The sequence below is a fragment of the Strigops habroptila genome, chromosome 5 (assembly GCF_004027225.2).
Source record: "Strigops habroptila isolate Jane chromosome 5, bStrHab1.2.pri, whole genome shotgun sequence".
Taxonomy (NCBI): domain Eukaryota; kingdom Metazoa; phylum Chordata; class Aves; order Psittaciformes; family Psittacidae; genus Strigops; species Strigops habroptila.
This window is the reverse complement of record NC_044281.2, coordinates 60,274,030-60,294,549: the sequence shown is the minus strand read 5'-3', so window position 1 is coordinate 60,294,549 and position 20,520 is coordinate 60,274,030. Positions and strand designations below refer to the sequence as shown.

The following is a 20,520-nucleotide window of genomic DNA, read 5'->3' as shown; positions in this document are numbered from 1 at the left end:
TACAAAAGTCATTTCACACACCACACTTGTACCACAAGTATATGATTTTTTCCTAGATACAAAAAGAGCATTTCACATCACCCATTTAATTTACATACATCTACAATATCAATGCATGCCAAGCTCTACTGCAGCTATTGAAGCTGCTGCCAACTCGTGAACAGTGCCTTTTCCAAGTCACCAGATGATTCTTTAGAAAACAAAAAAGGCCCAAAGAACAGTTCTAATAACACTGCCTTACATTTATAAATGTGGTTTTCATCAGAAGTAATATACAATGCAGATTTTCATATATATATACACACACACACAAGCTTATATTTCGTCTTAATACAGACTTGAGCATTATAGAAGCATTATAGAAGCATATATGAAAGTGCAGGCCAGGATGACAGAATGACCTTTTAATTAAATTTACTTGACACTTTGAAACCTGATTAGCTGCAAGACTGAGACTAAAAAAAACATATGAATCACAATCCTATTATGACAGTGGCTATCCAAAGTGTTTTTCCAGACTATATTTCTCTTACACTATTTTCCAAAAAGCTTTGACCATGTTTCTTTTCCTCTGTAATGTGAGAAGTGTTAAGGCCTTGTCAGAATGGCACCGTTTACTCGCTTTGCTTTCTTACTTCTCTTTCTCTGCACAATGCATATAGCTTTCTGTATATGCTAGTATTTGCCCAAAAAATGCAATGTGCCTCAGTACATTTTCCTACTTACACCACTGAGCTTGTAAATCTACTTCCTCTGTTTCTACTATTTTCTCCTCTCACATCATTCTGCTTGGCCGTGTAATATCTGTAAGTGAAATAAGCTGACATTCCAGCCTCTGAAATGGTCCTTTCAGTAGAAATAAAAAATTAAAAATTAAAAAATCATCAGAAATGAGATTCAACTGCACAGCAGCATAGTACTCTGAGGAGACGGAGAGGTAAAAAAACTAAAATGGAGCAAAAAGTAAAGGAGAAAATGCTAAGAGAATGAGAAATACAATAAATGAAGATAAAAGACAAAAAAGGTCATCAATATTTATACAGTATAAAACCAAGTTAGGAACACACTTTTCCTTCTGAAATTTAGATCTATTTTTTTAAACAGGCTCCCGCATACCTCTTTCCATATAGAATCATAGAATAACAAGGGTTGGAAAGGACCTTAAGATCATCTAGTTCCAACCCCCCTGCCATGGGCAGGGACACCTTGCACTAAACCATGTGGCCCAAGGCTCTGTCCAACCTGGCCTTGAACACCGCCAGGGATGGAGAATCCACAACCTCCCTGGGCAACCCATTCCAGTGCTTCACCACCCTCACTGTAAAGAACTTGTTCCTTGTATCTAATCTAAACTTCCCCTGTTTAAGTTTGAAGCCATTACCCCTTCTCCTACCACTACAGTCCCTAAGGAAGAGTCCCTCCTCAGCATGCCTATAGGCCCCCTTCAGATACTGGAAGGCTGCTATGAGGTCTCCACGCAGCCTTCTCTTCTCCAGGCTGAACAGCCCCAACTCTCTCAGCCTGTCTTCATACGGGAGGTGCTCCAGCCCTCTGATCATCCTCGTGGCCCTCCTCTGGACTCGCTCCAACAGCTCCATGTCCTTTTTATGTTGAGGACACCAGAACTGTAGGCAGTACTCCAAATGAGTTCTCACAAGAGCAGAGTAGAGGGGCAGGATCACCTCCTTTGACCTGCTGGTCACGCTTCTTTTGATGCAGCCCAGGATACGGTTGGCCTTCTGGGCTGCAAGCGCACACTGCCGGCTCATGTTAAGCTTCTCGTCAACCAACACCCCCAAGTCCTTCTCCGCAGGGCTGCTCTGAATCTCTTCTCCGCCCAACCTGTAGCAGCGCCTGGGATTGCCCCGACCCAGGTGTAGGACCTTACACTTGGCTTGGTTAAACTTCATAAGGTTGGCATTGGCCCACCTCCCAAGCGTGTCAAGGTCCCTCTGGATGGCATCCCTTCCCTCCAGCGTATCAACCAAACCACACAGCTTGGTGTCGTCAGCAAACTTGCTGAGGGCACATCAATCCCACTGTCCATGTCGCCGACAAAGATGTTGAACAGGACCGGTCCCAACACCGATCCCTGAGGGACACCACTCGTTACAGGTTTCCAACTGGACATCGAGCCATTTACCACAACTCTTTGCGTGTGGCCATCGAGCCAGTTTTTATCCACTGAGTGGTTCATTTATCAAATTGATGTCTCTCCAATTTAGAGACAAGGATGTCATGCGGGACAGTGTCGAACGCTTTGCACAAGTCCAGGTAGATGACGTCAACTGCTCTGCCGCTGTCCATCAGTTCCGTGGCTCCATCATAGAAGGCCACCAAATTGGTCAGGCAGGATTTCCCCTTAGTGAAGCCATGTTGGCTGTCACCAATCACCTCGTTGTTTTTCATGTGCCTTAGCATGCTTTCCAGGAGAAACTGCTCCAAGATTTTGCCAGGCACAGAGGTGAGGCTGACTGGTCTGTAGTTCCCCGGGTCTTCCACCTTCCCCTTCTTGAAAATGGGGGTTATATTACCCTTCTTCCAGTCATCAGGAACTTCACCTGACTGCCATGATTTTTCAAATACGATGAACAGTGGCTTAGCAACTTCATTCGCCAGCTCCTTCAGGACCCGTGGATGGATTTCATCAGGTCCCATGGACTTGTGCACGTTCAGGTTCTTAAGATGGCCTCGAACCTGATCCTCTCCTACAGTGGGCCTAAGGTCTTCATTCTCACAGTCTCTGCATCTGCCTTCCAAGACTTCGGTGGTGTGGTCAGAGAATTTGTTAGTGAAGACTGAGGCAAAGGAGTCATTAAGAACCTCAGCCTTCTCCAAATCCATGGTAGCCAGTTCTCTCGATAGCTTCCGGAGAGGGCTCACGTTGTCCCTAGTCTGTCTTTTATTTGCTACGTACCTATAGAATCCTTTCCTGTTATCTTTCACATCCCTTGCCAGATTTAATTCTAGCTGGGCCTTTGCTTTCCTAACCTGGTCCCTAGCTTCCCGGGCAATGCTCCTATATTCTTCCCAGGCCGCTTGTCCTCGCTTCCACCTTCTATAAGCTTCTTTTTTCCCTCTAAGTTTCCTCAGCAGCTCCTTGTCCATCCATGGAGGTCTCTTGGCCCTCCTGCCGCACTGTGGATGTGGATAAACAACTTTTTTCTTGCATCCTTACCAATAATACCAAAGTTTCTTAGAACCACCTATTTATATTTTAAGCTGAAATCAGTTCCTCTTTAGATGTTACTAATCATAACAGCAATGGTTTTGATTTCCAAACACAGCAGTCAAGATGTCAGCTAAGTGAACTAAAATAAGTCAAAAGGAATAAGCAAAAAGGAAAGCAATTTGAAAATTCCCATCTGATAAGTCTTCACCTGACATCAGCAGTCCATGCAAATTGAAACCAAGTTGTTAGATACCTCATGTCATCACAATCTTCTTCCCTTCAAATTGCACATGACTATTTAATGTCTCCATTGTATAATTTTTAAAACTCGTTTTCATTCTTACCGATATACTCAGCGCATCTACCACAGTGAGAAGTACTCCACAGCTGTTACTCAAATGCCTACCAAATTTGCCATTTTAAACAGCAATCTGAATTTCTATTAAATACTGCAGTTTCACACTCCTTCAAAACCAAAATCTACATGATCAAGACAGTTAAAAAAAAGTTTTCAAAGAAATGTAAGAATAACTGAAATATGTTTGATATAACAAATCATTTTAAGACTACAATTAACTTCTATGAGTTTTGTTGTGAAAGCCATGAGAACACTACTTTACCTATAAAGTAATACAAAGCATTACTTCAATTGGATATGAAGCTCTGTACATGTACTACCTGCCTCAGGAAACTATGTGGAGTTTTTGAGGGTTTTTTTTAATGTAACAGTCCCAGCTGTCCCAAGGAGATGTACTAATGGAAAATAAACTAAGTAATCCAAGAGTTTTTAAATGTGATACTGCTTAGACTACATTTCAGTTCCTGTTTTACACTTCCAAAAGAGACACGAACAGAAAACAATACACTGACAATTTCACGAAGATGACTTTGTGTAGTATCATATAAATATCTGTATTTCCACTTATTTTCATATAGACAGAATACTCACTCTCCTAATGTCATCTAGTGTATTAATTTCTGGTGAGAGTCCACCATGAACACAAAGAAACTGTTGATTTAAGAGAGCAGCAAGAGGGAGACAATCAAAAGCTTCCATACAAGCATCGTAGACTCTTTCCGAGTACTTTATTTTACCTACAGGAAAGAAAATATAAAACATTAAGAAATCCACATTAGATGGAACAAGTAACCTAGTGAATCATAATTACATGAAGAAATCTCAAAGTGAATGCTTAAAAAAAACCAACAACCCAAAGCAATGAATATTTGGGGTTTAAATGAGCATTTCCAAACACTGCAACAGCAAGCACATTTCTAAGACATTGTATTCCAGAACTATAAACTTTTTTCTTCATTTCTTCTTCTGTTATCTCAAGCGTGGAGAAACAGTTTTTGTTTTTTAAAAAAATCGCAGAATTATTTTGTATTATACAATTATACAGCACACTTCATGTAAAATACTACCGAGAAGTGTGTGATTTCTCATTTACAGTGAAAGCTAAGAACTGCTTATAGATTACATCACTTTTACCTCCATCAAAGAGAGTTTTACCAGGGCAAATAATCCATTTATCACTGGATCGATACTTACACAAGTCTCCAAGTGGAGGAGCACCGAAGAGTTATCTTACTAGTATAGTTCAAATCAATTCCCCAAATGCAAAAATTACTCCGCAGTAGCGGTTTTTTTGCCAGCTTGACAATGCTGCTCAGCGTGATACTTTGCACTTCCAGTTATAGCCAAGACAGCAAAATAACCTTCCTCTCTCCAAGATTTTAAAATTGATTGGGATTGCTAGATCAAAGTTTAGTCTACAATGTATCTTTAGAGACAACAGTCTTCTACATAATTTGCACTCCCAACACCACACTTAACTGCAAGCAATTCTACCAAAGTCAATAGGTCCTCCAAATGTTTGCAAGACCTTAACTAAATAAACTAGAAGACAAACATCTCTCAAGCAAAATGAGACTGTAGATCATCAGGTTGGAAGCTAATTTTACATACTTAGTACTTACATTCTTGCTTAAAGGTAAAGTACTCTGTTAGGTGTCTGCATTCATGGTTGCCTCTCAAAAGAAATAATGTGCTTGGATAGAGAATTTTCAGGACCCATAAGTACAGCACACACTGTTGAAAAACAAAGATATCCAGTAAAATATACTGGTTTATAAGAACTTCAAAAATTATTACGAGAAACATTGAACAATAATGTTAAGTGCTTCAAAAGCAAGTACAGCTTAATGCACCATTTTAAAATACAGCTCTGCTTCCCCGAGACCAGTTCTGGACATGAGTTACGCAAATTGCTTATTTTCTTAAGAAGAGCCCCACAGAATGCTGTAAAAATATGTAATTTACCACTCAACAGTTAAAATAAACTCAGCGGAATTATACTAAAGAACACTTTCATCTAGACAAATAATGTATATGTTTGTGCTTAAAATCAGATTTTATAATATGATTCTAAACACTAGCATAAGAAGAAAAGCAAAGATTGAAGAAGAAAAAAAAACCAACCTCAAAACTATTTACATTTAAGTCATTCAGATAATTTGAAGACTGTTTTTAAGCTAAGAATGGACAGAGTAAACCCTTTTTTCCCCAAAAAACTGGGAAAGCTAGGTATTTATTCAATGTTCAATACCCCAAATGTATTTCTTAAATTTCAAATCTGATTCTTGTATTTTTAACTGAGCACAAAGATCTTAAAATCCCAGAAGTTTTGAACTACATTGAAGTCACCTGCAAGTTGCTATTATTGTTCTTAACCAAAATGAGTACCCTGAAGCTATCATTCTTCACAGTTATTTCGTACAGAATAGCAAATACATGAAGGAAGAAAGAAAACAAAGGAACACTTAAAAAAACCAGCAAACATGGAGAAATACATCAAAGACTTCTACTGTGAAGTTTAACTAAACTAATTACTGAATTTTTCTTATCTTCTTAGTAAAAAAATGCAAAATAGTTATTTTTCTAATGATACCATTTGCTTTCCAACACTTCTGTAACTCTAAAATATTCTGATATACTTCAAAGTCCTGAGGCTCTTTAAAACTGTTTCCCAGCAGAAAGCATAATCAGTTTCTTACAAAACAAGTGCTTATCATCAAGTGAATACATGATTAATTTGGCAAATTCTACAACTGTGAACTGTTTTAGTTAAGTCAGTTTGGATGAAAAATTTACAAAAGTTGTCAACCTTGAAAACATGTAATAGAAAAATAGCAAAATAGTCCCTTCCTTTTAGTGAATGGATACTACATTTGATTAAATTGTAGATTTACACACTCTCAAGCATGTTACCTATTAAACATCAAGAGAATTTTTTTTTTTTTTTTTTCTTTCCTGTATTGGCATATTTATTTTTTTATTATCAAATACAAGCAGACTAATGTCAGAGTTCTCTATGTCCTACTACTTCCAGCACAGAAAAGAATTTGCACACATTTATGTGAAGGACTCCATCTTGACCCCAGCAGTTTGTTATATACAATTACAGCAGCATGTAATTATCTTTCCTATTAGAAGCAATGACATTTCTTAATTGGACATCGGTTATTACTAAAATATCAATGCAATTAAAGATTTTTCAGGACAGACTGATAAAGAATTTAATAGTGAAAAATCAAATTTCACTGTGAGAACATTTTTAGAAAATTTCACCTTTACTGTGCTGTGAAACATCAAATATTTTACCAAAAGTATATTATACTTCTAATCTCTAAGAAAGATTTTAAAGTAACCACATATAAAAACTCCTGGAGGTCAACTTAAACTTCCTAAATGTTAATTAAGGCAAAAACATAAGTAGGAATTGTTTTTTAAGTTAAAACAGAGAAAAAAATGGCTGATTTTCATACACTATTTTTTGCTTTCTCAATAGGACCAGAAGCGTAGCCCTGCCTTCATGCACTTGCAGCAATTCAACTTCATTCAGATAATCTACCATGTACTTCACTGATGTTCCAAGAGCCACTCACAGCAGAAGAGAGCAGATTATCTCAATGAAGACAGACAAGTCTTTTAAGAACCGTGGAGTGGTTTTCAAGAGTATATTTAACATATCTTTACATATTCCACAAGTACATCTAGCATGCCAAATATTATATTAAAAATTGAATTAAAATTATATGACAAAAAAACCCCTGGGCCTGTTCTTACTAAGAAATTCAAGAACATCCATTGTACAGAAGGTTTTTGTAAGTGTAATGGTTGAAAAGCTTTCATACCATGTTTTGATATATTAACATACAGTGTTGCTACGTAAATGGCCTTTTCAAAGACAATTACATTATTTGTAATGATCATCATCAAGACAAGAAGATCAAATTAGTAAACAGGGAATGTCTGTTGAAATTTTTCCTTATAAATTCATTCCTGCTGCATCTCCTACCATCCCTAACAACCACAAAAGGCACTGTGCATGCCCTTCACAGTATATACCCACACATGTTATTAGAACAGCATAATTATAATACAGAAATGAAGTATTATACTCCATGACTTGTCAAATACTATTTCAAACAGCATGCCACTCTATTAGATTTGGTATCTATGAAGAGATCCCAAGCTGAGGCACCTCCCAAGCTGGCTCCAGAAGAATAGTTAACTTAAAAATCATAACTCCGAAACTAATTGATATGAGTACATGAATATCTCTGGAATTTAACATACTTAATAAACATGCTGAAAAATAAAAAATCATTTTAATTCAAAATACCTGAAAAATTAATGGCAGAAACACAGGTCATCCTTAGGGAATATCTGTAATCGCCCTCAGAATTTTAGTAAAGAAAAATATTAATGATTATTAAAAAAAAATTGATTACATAGGGAAAATTAATCTACTTTACACAGATAAACAGCTATAATAAATTAAAAGACTTTGCAGTCATGACTCACCTGTTTACCAAAAACCTAGAAACACAACTTCCTGGATATTTCCAGAGAAGCAGGATTATGTATAATAAAGCTACAGAATTCAATTTTTCAATAACTAACTAAAGAAAGAGGAGGAAAAATGAGTAAGTCTGGTGATTTCAACAGGACAGTCCAAACGGCTGGTCAATATCCTCCTGTGAGCAGGCCTCTCTCATAGGAGAAAGCACAGCAATGAAGAACACATTCACATGTCAAAGCAGACCTAAAATTTCATTTGAAAACCTTCATAAAAGTGTGCTTATAGAAAAATTTAGGACAAAACAGATTAATATATTCAGTTACCTCTATACTAAAATAACCTCTGTCTACATAGTCACCGAGGAAGAGGTATCTTGTGTTAGCAGGTGATCCTCCCACTTCAAACAGCTTCATTAGATCAAAGAACTGGCCATGAATATCACCACACACTGCAAGCAAAAATTTTGTTCAAATTAATTAAAAAAAAAAAAAAATCTAATGGAAAAGTTACTAAGTTATAGTTAAGAGCCACAAAGTACTTCTAATTAAGAGGAAAGGCAGGTATAAAGCAGGAATAACAGAAATTTTTGAAGCTTCCCCCTTTGCTTTTCATTAAGATGCTGTCCTCACTACCTGTGACAATGCTGATGACAGCCCCATCTGAGCCTAGCAAACTGTGGAATACTTTTCAAACACATTTAATGCACTGAGCATTGAAGTCTTGAAAGTTGTCAGCAGCTCTTTATTGTCCTCCCCAGCCCCTTAGGTATCCTTCACAAATTCTCCTTGGTATACATATTTGAAAATGCCTGCTGCTCTGCAACAATTTGCTGTGTCCGTGTGGGACTGAAAAAAGCAGGGAGTATGCTTTTGTTTCTATGTCAGACTAACATACCTTTTAATATCATCATATCTTCTCTTTGCTCAGTTACTTTTCTCCTTCAAATAACCATGTTCACTATTTCAACAGTGGATTTTTCTTGTGTTTTTAGAATATGAGACAGGACAAGACCAGTGGTCAGCAACCTAAGGCAGAAGTGCCAAAGATAGCAGATGGGAAGACTTTGAAGAGCATACAGCAAAGCCAGGTCATCTCACAATTCAAAAAATAAATAAATAAAAATTAAAAAAATGTATGGAACAGAACTGCTCCTAACTCCTCATTCCCACAGGAGTTCCCAGCTCAACAAAAGTCAGGAGCTGCCTTCTTGCTTCTGCATGAGGGATTGCTGATAACACTTCACAGGAAATAGAGAGACTATGCCTTCTGTTGAAGCAAAATGTCGCTGAACAACTGATGATTGTTGTCATCAACATCTTCTGACGTCTCAGAGTTTATCAGTAAATTTTTTTGTGGAAAAATAGTTGTTCTAATTTTGGAAAGTATTGGATATGGCACACCACACTTTAAAGATTGCCATTCCCTTGGAGCAGACCATTTGTCATCATGACCTACAAAATATTAAACTAAATAGAATGTGTCCTCTTTTAATGTCACTTTAGTTAAGATTTCTACTCAAACATTGCAAGAACTTTCCTTCTTTTTCAGCTGCTAATATACCAGTGCTCTGGGTAACTACCTGGATAAACATACGGCTGTGTAGTTTTACCTGGAGCTTCAAAAGACTCTGAGTTCAGACAATCACTTACTGGTTTCCACCATGTCAATCACTCATTAAAAAAAATAAAGATTACAGCAATAATGATGTACTGTTGAAGTATTTTCATTTACCTAATATTAACAAATGAAAGCGAGCTGATGCCCTAAAAGAAGCTTTTCAGACATTAATTTTACAGAGGTCCATTTAGAAGAAAACACATTCAAACTAAAGAAAATCTGACTTGAATGCAAAAATCAAATCTACTTTCATTACCATAAATAACAGATACGCAACATGAATGATCTTCTACCGGTCTGGATTGTTTATAAATAAAAGTACTAAAGGACACCTGTTCCATCTTTCACCAAGTCAAGCGAAATTTGACTAGTCAAACCATGAAAATACTCAAAACCCCCACCCTACTAGTCAGTCTTGTATCACAGTGGATCTGGTCCTAGCACATTAAAAATGCTAAAACAATCTTTCAGTGCTTTCCAGTACTACTACCCTCACAAGAGCATGGTTTCACATGCAATCAGTCTCATCTACAGAGGAACTACAAAGGTGTATTTTCACTCAGAATTCCAGTTCACAGTATTTGATTCAAACTACAGCAATTAGCTTCTCTTCACATATTTAGATTTTAGAATTATTCTGAGTTAATTTTTCTGTTCCAGGTAGATATCTTTATTTCCACTTACAACATTGAAGGAATTAGCAATCCGTAATTCACCAGCATTTAACTATTTTCTGTTTTGTCATTTTAATAGCAATCATACTTTTTTTTTCCAATAGGTTTAATGACTTCATTTTGCAAAATAATGTGCAGCCTATTTTTTCAGACCATTTGAGTATTGTTAAGCAAATGCAGTTGGGAGGGATAATTTAATAAGACTATACAGAAATTTTATTTTAGCAATTTTTAAGATGAACTCTACTACTGAAAAAATCTGGCTTTTTACAAATTTATTTATGAGTGAAATTATATAGAAATATTACCTGTAATTGGTGCTTCAACTTCTATCATAGTTTTTTCCCTCCGTAATATTGCAGCACCCTCATTGATGATTCTAAGTGCAATTTCTTCATCTACTCGACCCTCTTTTATCAAGTGGTTCTTCAAAATGTCAACCCTTGGTCTTCCATCTGTGTCAAACACTTCTTCAGATGTCAAGCGATGCGTCGGTGGAAAAGGGACAGCTAAAATTTAAAAAGAAGAAACACTAGTTGCAACAATGCCATTTTAAAAATATACTCCATCTAGGATTGGATCTATCATGGAATAGCTGCTATCCAAAGCAGCAAACTTGTCTTTCAATCAACCAACTTGATGACATCATTAAAAGCCAGATGGAACAGTGCCATCTGTGTATGTATATTTTAAAAATTGGCATCTAGAATGTGCGAATTTGTAAACTATAAAACAAGAGTTAGAAGACATATTAATATGTGAAACATCTGGAAGAGTCAAAACTGCCTTTGCAAAGGGACACATCTCTCCTCCAATATACTGCCATTCTCTGAAGGACTCAAGAAGTATTGATGATGCAGGAGATCCATTTCGTATCCATTCAGACTTGCAAAAGGCATTTTAAAATGGCTTATTTCCATCATCAAAGTGTCACACACACACACACACCCCCCAAACACCAAAAAACCCCAACCAACCAACAAAAAAAAACCCACCTAAACAAATCCAAAGCTAGCAAGTAAAGGATACAATAATGTTTAAAGGACTAGCTAGAGAAGGAGGTAATAGCCGGCACCTGGAAAGGAAGAAAGTCACCAGAGGAGTCTCAGTAGAATCTGTGCTATATAATAAATTCATAAATTACTGAAAAGAAGGTAACTAATGGGAGTGATGCAGCATTTAGGTGACAATAAGTATTCCAGACAATGAAGAATAGGGTAGGCTATGAAGAGCTACAGAAGTTGTCCACGCTACTGAATGGCTCAGCAAAATATGACATATTAAATATAAATACATGCTAATTAATGAAGGAAATCAATCCTAACTTTACATATAAAAATCACAGATTATAAAATTACTATTACTACTCAGAAGCAAGGTCTTTTCTATGGTTCTAGGAAAATACTTGATGCTGACAAATCAATGAAACCCAGAAAACTGAATATTAAGAATTATTAGTAAATGAAAAACAAAAGAAGTAATTATGCCACTGATAAATCTAGTATGCAACTCCAGTTTGTCAAAAAAAGAGAGAATAATTAGAAAGGATTCAAGAGACAACAATGGAAATCAGAAAGTTAGATTTTATTTCTGCAGGAATAACTAGACTAACTTCAGCCTAAACCCACGAAAACTAAGGGGGACTCTAACAGAGGTATATGACAGCATTAATGGAGGAGATAAAGGGAGAGCAGCACTCATGCTGATGGCCCCGGAATGGCAGAAAGGGGCAGGATGAACTCTGCCAGTTTGAAGTTCTGTCAAACCACTGACTAAGCAGCATAACAAGTTCATGCTGTCAGGAAAAAAAAAAGTGTAATTTTGGGAGACTACAACATTGCCACTGTAGGTTGAAATTCCTTATTAGACCTTGTTTTCCTTATTTTCCTGTTGCACTGTCTCTAAAAAGATTAAATTTTAGTAGAGGCTGTCCATATCCTACACACAACTTTAGAAATTAATGGAAGTATCAGAACTACTTGGATCCCGGCTCGCGGGTCAAAAGCAGCCAAGTGTGATCCATATCTCAAAGAAGTGGAGCAGGTCTGAGGTTGGGGACAAAACCAGGCTCAGCAACTGCCCAGACAGCACACTTGATGGCCAGCAGCTTATACAAATTCAAACAGTGTTAATTTAGTTGCAAATGAAATATGAATGTGGGATGTGGGAGAAGAGGATACATCAAAATTGCCACTAAGCAGTGCATCAGAATATCATTGCACTCATGCAAGATTACAGGAAATGAAACTAATCTGACACCTCCCTACCAAAGCATACTGCTATTGAAAGAATTAAATAAAAGAGAAAAGGAGCAAAATAATTCAATGACTCTCCATTTAAAAATTATTTCAAATACATTCAAAATCAAAAATTAGAGAAACACATCTATTCAAAGATAAGAACTAGCAGTATGAATGTACTTGTAGCCAGCTTATTCATATTTAACTTTTTCAGTCTCTGAAGTTAAGCTTTATATTCCAAAAATCAATCCTCAAATACTAAAACAATCACTGACTTCCTTTAAATTGACTTCTAGATTACTAGCAACAAATTGTTACCCTTCTGTTTTAAGCAATAATAAAAATCTATCAATAAAACATCTGATGCCTAAATCACACACATATATTCACTCAAACTATATTATACTAGAATATAAACTGGAGAATTGTATGTCGTCCTCTTATAAAAGCTTCTAAGAAGGAAGAAGCTGAAAAATGTGTCTTTGCAGTTTAGAACAAATTTCTCACTTTATTTTTGGACATAAAGTATTTTATTAACAGGAAAGAAACGACATGCCTGTTCTTCCAGACTCTTCTAGCAATGATTCAAGTTTCATTTGGAAATGTTAAAATTCCATGTAGTCCAAATGTTAATAAACTTAACATATTTAAGAAATCAAAAGACAACCATGTCTGTTCCATGCACAACAATTGTTTAAAAACATAAATCTGTCTCTGAAAAAAGAAATCCATTGTTTCAACATGATAAATTTAGCTAATTTTTAGAAGCACTTAATCATGACCATGCAAGTATCAATTCCAGCATTCACTGTTTTTTTGAAGTTGACTTTCTGATCTTCATATTCTCTTCACGTTATTTTTGCATTATTTGGAAGTTTATATTAATCTGTGCATAAATTTGTTTTAGGCCATTTCTTCTCCCACTTTAACACATTATTTGTGGGCCCAAAACTGCCTTCAGCAGCAGAGTTGATTTCATCCCTTTATGAGAGACCAGACAACTCAAGAAGTAGATTTCTCCTGCTCTGACTTTTGCAAAAGCATAAGAAATCATACTTTCCCAGAACCAATGTCAATCCTCTCCAAGACACAGTTTTGTAGGAACTGCACTTCATTAGCTCTAGTACTAATCCTAGATAATGTTGTACTTAAGTGAAAGATTACCCCTTTTTCTTTCTGGAGTTTTTTTGGGTAGATGCAGGCTGTGGTAGAGAATGGTCTGTTGAGGTAAAATGAACAGCTGTTCTTCAGACTCTAATGTGCAAATCATTCCTGACTTCTTATGACTACCAATGGCTGCAGAACTCAGAAATATGGTTTTGACCTCTTCCTCATGACAGTTGAGAAATATTTCAGGGGTTCTAAGCACATGGCAGATGAAGTTTTCTACTCTTAGTAAAGTTCTTATGTCCATGTATTGTATTTCAGATCAGATTTGCACTCAATTCTGCCTATTTTAACAAACTACAGCTTTGAGATTATATTTTCTTGGAGGCTATACAAACAGATGTTTCTGTCCAGTGTCTGGAAAGAATTGTCTCAAATTATTTTAATTACTATTCTTATAAAGATTCAAATTAAAAACTCTGTATATCCAGTGGTTATCCATAATGTCCAAAACCAACAAATGTAGTATCAGAAGTAGTTAAGCATCCATAAAGTTATATTTGCCTCATGAAAAAAGTCTTAAAACTAGTTCCTCAGAGTTTAACAAAATCGTTTTCACAAAATCCATGTATTTTCCTATTGATCAAGAAGAATTTTTTTTTTTTTTAGAATAGTCTTCAGAGAAGACAGAATAAAACATGGCTAAAGATTTTATCTGCATCACCCAGCTGAATAAAACAGTAATACTTCCTATAAAAACTATTTCTTTCCATTTTATACTTTAATTTTTGTCTCAACAATAGTTAACACTATATCAGAGCTCATACCTTTGAAAAATATTACAAATAACATCTTTTAATAGGTTAAGGATGACCATTTCTGAAGCATGTACACAATTTCTGCAAACTAATGGGTTTAATTAAACCTTTGATGAAGCAGCAACAGAATGTTACAGCCTAAGGAAAAAGAATTGCAGCATGATGTGTTCCAAGACAGAAATATAATCCATGTTTCAAAGTCTTTGTGCATAACCTGAGCTCTTGGGACTGTAACGGAATGGTAATTAAGAGGAATTACCCTAAGGAAATAACAGGGTGTTGGTCATTAAAGGATTCCCTTCTTCCATTCCCAGCAAAGCTAAGCAATAGAAAAGCATTTAGAGATGAATCTCTAAAAAAGTATCGCTGCACAAAATAACATACTATATCCTATTAGTAAAGATATAGTAGTAACAAAGATAGCACATCATGATTGCATGTTCAAAATTTTAAACAGTAATGCTGGGAAAAAACAAACAAACAAAAAGCCAAACAGTGATTAGCTTTTGGGATTGTTTTTTATTACTATTTGTATACCCATTTACAAAGAGGAAAAAATCGCATCTTACCTTTATACTGCACTAGTACTTAAAACAGAGATATCGACCGCAAAACCTCTAAACCTAGTTCTACACTGACTTTCTAGAAGCCTCTGGGTATATTTGTACCTTAGAATAAAGCATGCTACAGAGATCCAAAAGTTAGCACCAATCTGAATAGATAAATTCACAATACACTGTAAAGAGGTTCAAAAGTAGAAAACTACATTAGCATGGCACTTTAACCCAATACAATAATCCCTGCTGAGAGGTGCAGTATGACAATTAACACAAACACGCTACTTCCAGACCCAAAGCAGATCTCATATTGCCTAGTAACTGAGTACAACAGTAGCTGCTAATGAAATCTTACATGTAGATACTGTAAATTTAAACCATACTGATATATATGCCTATTTTAATAATCTTGGTTAAATCTGGCTTGTATCAGAGACACTCTGTTGGAATAGGCTCATGAAAAAAGATGAGATCAAAGCCTCTAGACTAATGGTAAGTATCAGGGATCAACTGCAGAAGGTACTGTACTTCCACAAGCAAAGTATTTTATGCTCTTAAAACCTTAAAACTTCTATAATTTTTCTTCTCTGACAGTGAAAGAAAATAAGCCATTTTTCCTCTATAATCAGAGGTGCATGATAAGTTTAATGAATTCAGTTTGGCTGTAAAATCATGTTCAATGTCCCAGATTTCATTTTCTGTTTCAAGAGTGGTTTTGATTTCACCGATAGTCTCAGCTCACATTAGCAAGGTTACTAAACACAGACATTGTAATGAATTTGTAGCTTTGGTGGTAAGTATATGTGAAACAGTATATAATGTTTGTCTCCACTAAGTGATATCATGTATCAATGCAACCATGTTGTTCTGTGAAAAGATAGGCCAGTACCCTTCGTTTTGTCAGCAGGTTTATTACAACGACAGCACAGTTGTCTGTGGTTTTTCTGTCATTTGGTCAGGTTTTGTGGGCTTTGGTTTTATAAATGCATTGTTGTCTATGCATTGTCATTTCAGTCTGTCCCTGGAGTTTTCATGCTTCTGCCAACATCTATACAGAAGAAAGAGATGTAGCACCCATGACTGCTATGAGGACAGAATATATCCAATTATCCTTCTGCATTTGGAAGAACAGATTTGAAAAGAAATAGCATAAAGACATCCCAGATGGTCTATGGACCAGGAACCTTGAAAATATTAGTTAAGCACAAATACACAGCAGTGTCTACTTGACTCAGACAGCTACAATCAGTTGTCAAAAGATACGAGTTACCCTATTCATCCCAAGCAAGAAAGCACAAATTCAGCAAGTCAGTTTCTTGCGAATTATGGTATTTTTCATAAATGCCACAAATCTATCCCTTTACTCAAGTTTACTTGAATGCATGCTGCATGCTATACTAACAAGCATTTTAGAAGCAAGGAAAAATGACCCTGTAAACCTTGAAACCCTACAAAACCACTGCAGGCACTGTTCAGTTTATCCTTACCATTTATCATAGAATCATAGAATGTTTTGGGTTGGAAAGGACCTTAAAGACCACCCAGTTCCAACCCCCTGCCATGGGCAGGGACACCTTCCACTAGACCAGGTTGCTCAAAGACCCGTTCAACCTGGCCTTGAACATTTCCAGGGATGGGACAGCCAAAACTTCTCTGGACAACCTGTTCCAGTGCCTCACCACCCTCTCAGTGAAGAACTTCTTCCTAATTTTGTCCAGATCCTGAACAGACACTTTCATGGTTTTTGCTTCCACTGCACCTTATCGCTACAATTCCACAATTTCAATTACATATTAAAAGTATTTCACCTTTCCTTTATATTCATTTCTGGAAAATTTTGTTCAGCACTGCATTTCTCCTTTTCACAGGAAGACACGAATTGTAACTGTTTCCTATTCAGCTTTTCCATTAAATACCATTCACGATGTAAACAGTCTCTAACTCTACCCCCTACTTAGCTACCCCTTTTCCAAGTCATAGATTTCTCATCTTTGTTGCTCCACCTTCCATGACAGCCAGTCAGTGCCTCTGAACATATCTTTAGACAAAGAAGAAAATCAGGAAGAGGGACCAAAATTACATGCTGCTGTTCAAGATGCACATATAACACAAGAGGCATATAACAGCATGATAGTGCATTCTTTTCTCTCTAAACTGATCTTCTAATAATCCCTAAATTCCTCTCAGCCTGTTTGACTGCCACTGTACTAATATTTTCATAATATTATCCATACAGACCCTAATGTTTCTTTCCCAAGTTCACTACCCTCTACATTCAAGCAAAAATTGATCTTTTCCTCCCTGTGGAGTCCACTCTGCCTTTATTAGAACAGCGCCTCCTGCAACTTCTTGCCCAGGCACTTGGTCTAACAAGAGCTTTCTGAAACATCTCTCGAAGTTTACCATCCTGAATAAGTGTTACTATTTGCCATTCACTTTATTTTCTAATTAACTTACCAATACATTTAAAGAGCCCAGATGGCAGATGTTAACCTCCCTCAACTATGGAAGCTTATAACCTAATAAAATCCTTTCTTTCCTGATTTTGATCTAAAAGAGGACATTTCCTCTTTTGCTTACTTTAAAGACTCCCATGAAGGAACCCGATGAATAATTTTGCCTGGATCAACCAGCTAACTGCCTCCTCCAAAATATTCTAACAATTTCTCTTGCTTTCCATCTATAAAAACTGTACCAACTTCTCTTTAATACCATATTTCCCCAGGGGCATAGTTAGTCCACTCTTTCTTACAAGTGCTTTGAGTCTGCTTAAATTAAACTTACTGATCTACAGTTCCCAGTTCAATCTAGCTTAAAAAAAAATGCTGCTGTGCTCCATCTCTCAGCCTCAGAAGATGAATTATGCCACAGGCTATGGAAAATAAATCTGCAATTTTACACCCAAAAAACCCAAAAGAATTCCTTTAGAGCCACTGGACAAATATCTTCTGGTCCTGGGACATTTTCTGAACATTTGTTTTGTTGATATGTTCTGAAACCACTTACATTTTAATGAGACAATTCTTTGATCACATTCAGCAATACGAGTTGACTCATGTATGGAAGAGTCCTTAGTTCCTTACTCAATAAACACACATGTAAGTAGTCGCCAGATTTTTCTGCTCTGGCCTTACCTTTCCAAGCCTCAACTGCCAATTTGCCCTACTGAAGCTAAGGCAGGCTTCCATTTTTGGATGGGTTTTTTAGGGTTGGTTTGTTACTATTTTAACATTTTTTCACTCTAACCATCCTCTCAACAAAAAGTATAAGGCCAGTCAAGCATTCACTTGTCAGAATTCAGTTCCATTCCACTGTCTCTCCCAAAACAGTGGTTTGGGGGGTTTTTTTGGTTTGTTTTTTTGTTTTTTTTTTTTTTTTTTAAGTATGACCTTTTAATACTCTTTTTACTCTGCTGCTCTTCTGGATTATTTTAGAATCATTTCTGACCAGCAGCATAAAGGCACTCTAAGCGCCTTATAATATTTTTAAAACAGCCTTCATGCTGCCTGTAAACATTTATCCATTTACCTGTTGGGTTTTATTTTGGTTTGGGTTTTTTTGTTTGGTTGGTTTTTTTACCAGTCTCTGAATGCTGAAGTTGTGATGATTTCTGTGATTTCTTTAACTCCTACATGGAAATAATTGTTAAAAAGTAGTTATTAGTGTCTTAATTTAGGACCCTGTTGAAGGATATGAGTTACTTCTCTTTGCAATTCTCTGAAGAGTTGTTTCAATGACCTACCATTTAATATCCAAGACGACTGTCTGTCAGTCAGACTGTATCATGACTTTCATTCAAAACAAAGGAATACTGAAGCCTCCCATTTCCAGAGCAACAGACACAATCTCCCAATTCAGCACAAAGTATCCATTAGTTCAGCACAACAAGGTCCTGTCGATTGCTTCCGAAAACCTAGCAGCACCCGTAGTGGGCAAAGCACAATGCCATGAAGATAAGAGTACTTCCAAGCACAACTTTGCGGGGTAGCTACTCACAGGTGGGTCAGAGAAGCCCTGATGCTTTGCCCTCCAAGGAAAGCCAATGAAGGCACATGCCTACCATGCCCAGGACCACTCCATCAAACTATCTGAGCTTACAAGCGCTTTTTTGTCCTTTACTCGAAGACAGCAAAACAGTTGTTTTGGTAGAAAAGATAGATTACATTGACAAATTTAAAGTATAAAAATCATATGCACCGAAAGGTCAAGTGCGCTGACTGCTTAGTCAATTATCATTCAAAAAGAAAGGCAAACCCAAGCCCAAAAGCACCAGATAAGTCAGGTAAATATCAACAGCAGTTTAAAGAAAAAAGATACTATTTCCTCTCCCTGTGATTTTGACAGAACACAACAGAGGAAACTGCTATCTTCCATGAAACAGTAAAACACGAAGTATCACCCTTTAAACCTGAAGAGGGCGACTTACAAAGCAGTGAATCGAGATGACAGATACATTTTCTCATCTCTATTAAAAAAAAGCAGTAACGAAAACCTCACCATAAGACACTTTTTGGAACCAAATGCCAAAAACTGACTTTAGACATTTCAATTTCATAGCTAACCATTAATTAAAAGGAAACTCTGTAAGTACAAATTGCTTAAGCCATGAAAAGAGAAAATTTGAGCCATCTATACACTTTAAAAGCAACCAATGATCTCTGATGATACAATTCATACTTGGGAAGGTATGCCAAACCAACACAGCTAGACTGTATAGACTGCGTATTTAAGGCCATTATCATGTTTATTATATATATGCCTAATATGAACATTACACCTGATAGTATTTCAGATATTTTTCTAGATATATGCACTTCCCACTAATTGCTAAATATACACGTCAAAATATAAAGGGGGACACATCCTAATTATTATCCTACCTTATTAGAAAAGATTAGTTACTGATTACACACTAATTTAACCATTTTTGGGGGGGCGAGTATCTCTTGCCCATTTCTGCCAACATATATTATTAGCGAGAAAGGATTTGATTTCTCATGGCCTCTGAAATTTAACGGCTATTTTTTCCTCCCTTCCAGTAACAGAGGAAGAAAGCGAAGCTAAAATAAAAGCAAGAGATGAAACAATGCAAATACCAGGAGGCAATAAGTCCTGAATTCACATTTCCTCCCAAAAAGACCTATCGTCTCTATATGGAGAGCATAAAAGCTGAAATATGGACCAACGACAGACAACATTACTACATTTTTCTCTGTGGCTTTTCTCAAGGACCTGAGACATTATAAATGAAATGTCTCAGAAAGGAGAGACAGAAAGCCTGGGTGCCCCAAGGATGTTTTTTTTCTTGGGAACAGAGCTAACACACACACAAAAAAATAATATTTGCAGAACACTTTTACGCTTTTTTTTTCCCTATAATGCATCACATTAAACAAAATATATATAAAATATTAAAAAGATTCTTAAAAAGAATCCCAAACCTTATTACAGTAAATAAATACTAATA

General features: G+C 36.4%; 1 protein-coding gene across 13 annotated transcripts in view; it reads right to left on the bottom strand.

Annotated features, from left to right (window-relative positions):
• PPP3CB (protein phosphatase 3 catalytic subunit beta) overlaps positions 1-20,520 on the bottom strand; it is a 70,151-nt gene that overhangs the window by 46,751 nt on the left and 2,880 nt on the right. For 12 of the 13 annotated variants that reach the window (XR_003991661.1, XR_003991660.1, XR_003991662.1 and 9 more), the window contains 4 exons: positions 10,640-10,840; positions 8,364-8,488; positions 5,153-5,264; positions 4,122-4,267 (listed from right to left, as the gene is read on the bottom strand). Coding sequence is in view for 8 of the 13 variants with exons in the window: in XM_030488171.2 (XP_030344031.1) it covers positions 4,122-4,267; positions 5,153-5,264; positions 8,364-8,488; positions 10,640-10,840 (584 nt within the window). In the remaining 5 variants the exon portion in view is untranslated. Of the gene's footprint in view, positions 1-4,121; positions 4,268-5,152; positions 5,265-8,363; positions 8,489-8,934; positions 9,066-10,639; positions 10,841-20,520 lie in introns of those variants that run through there. The other variant, XM_030488179.1, reaches the window with a different exon arrangement.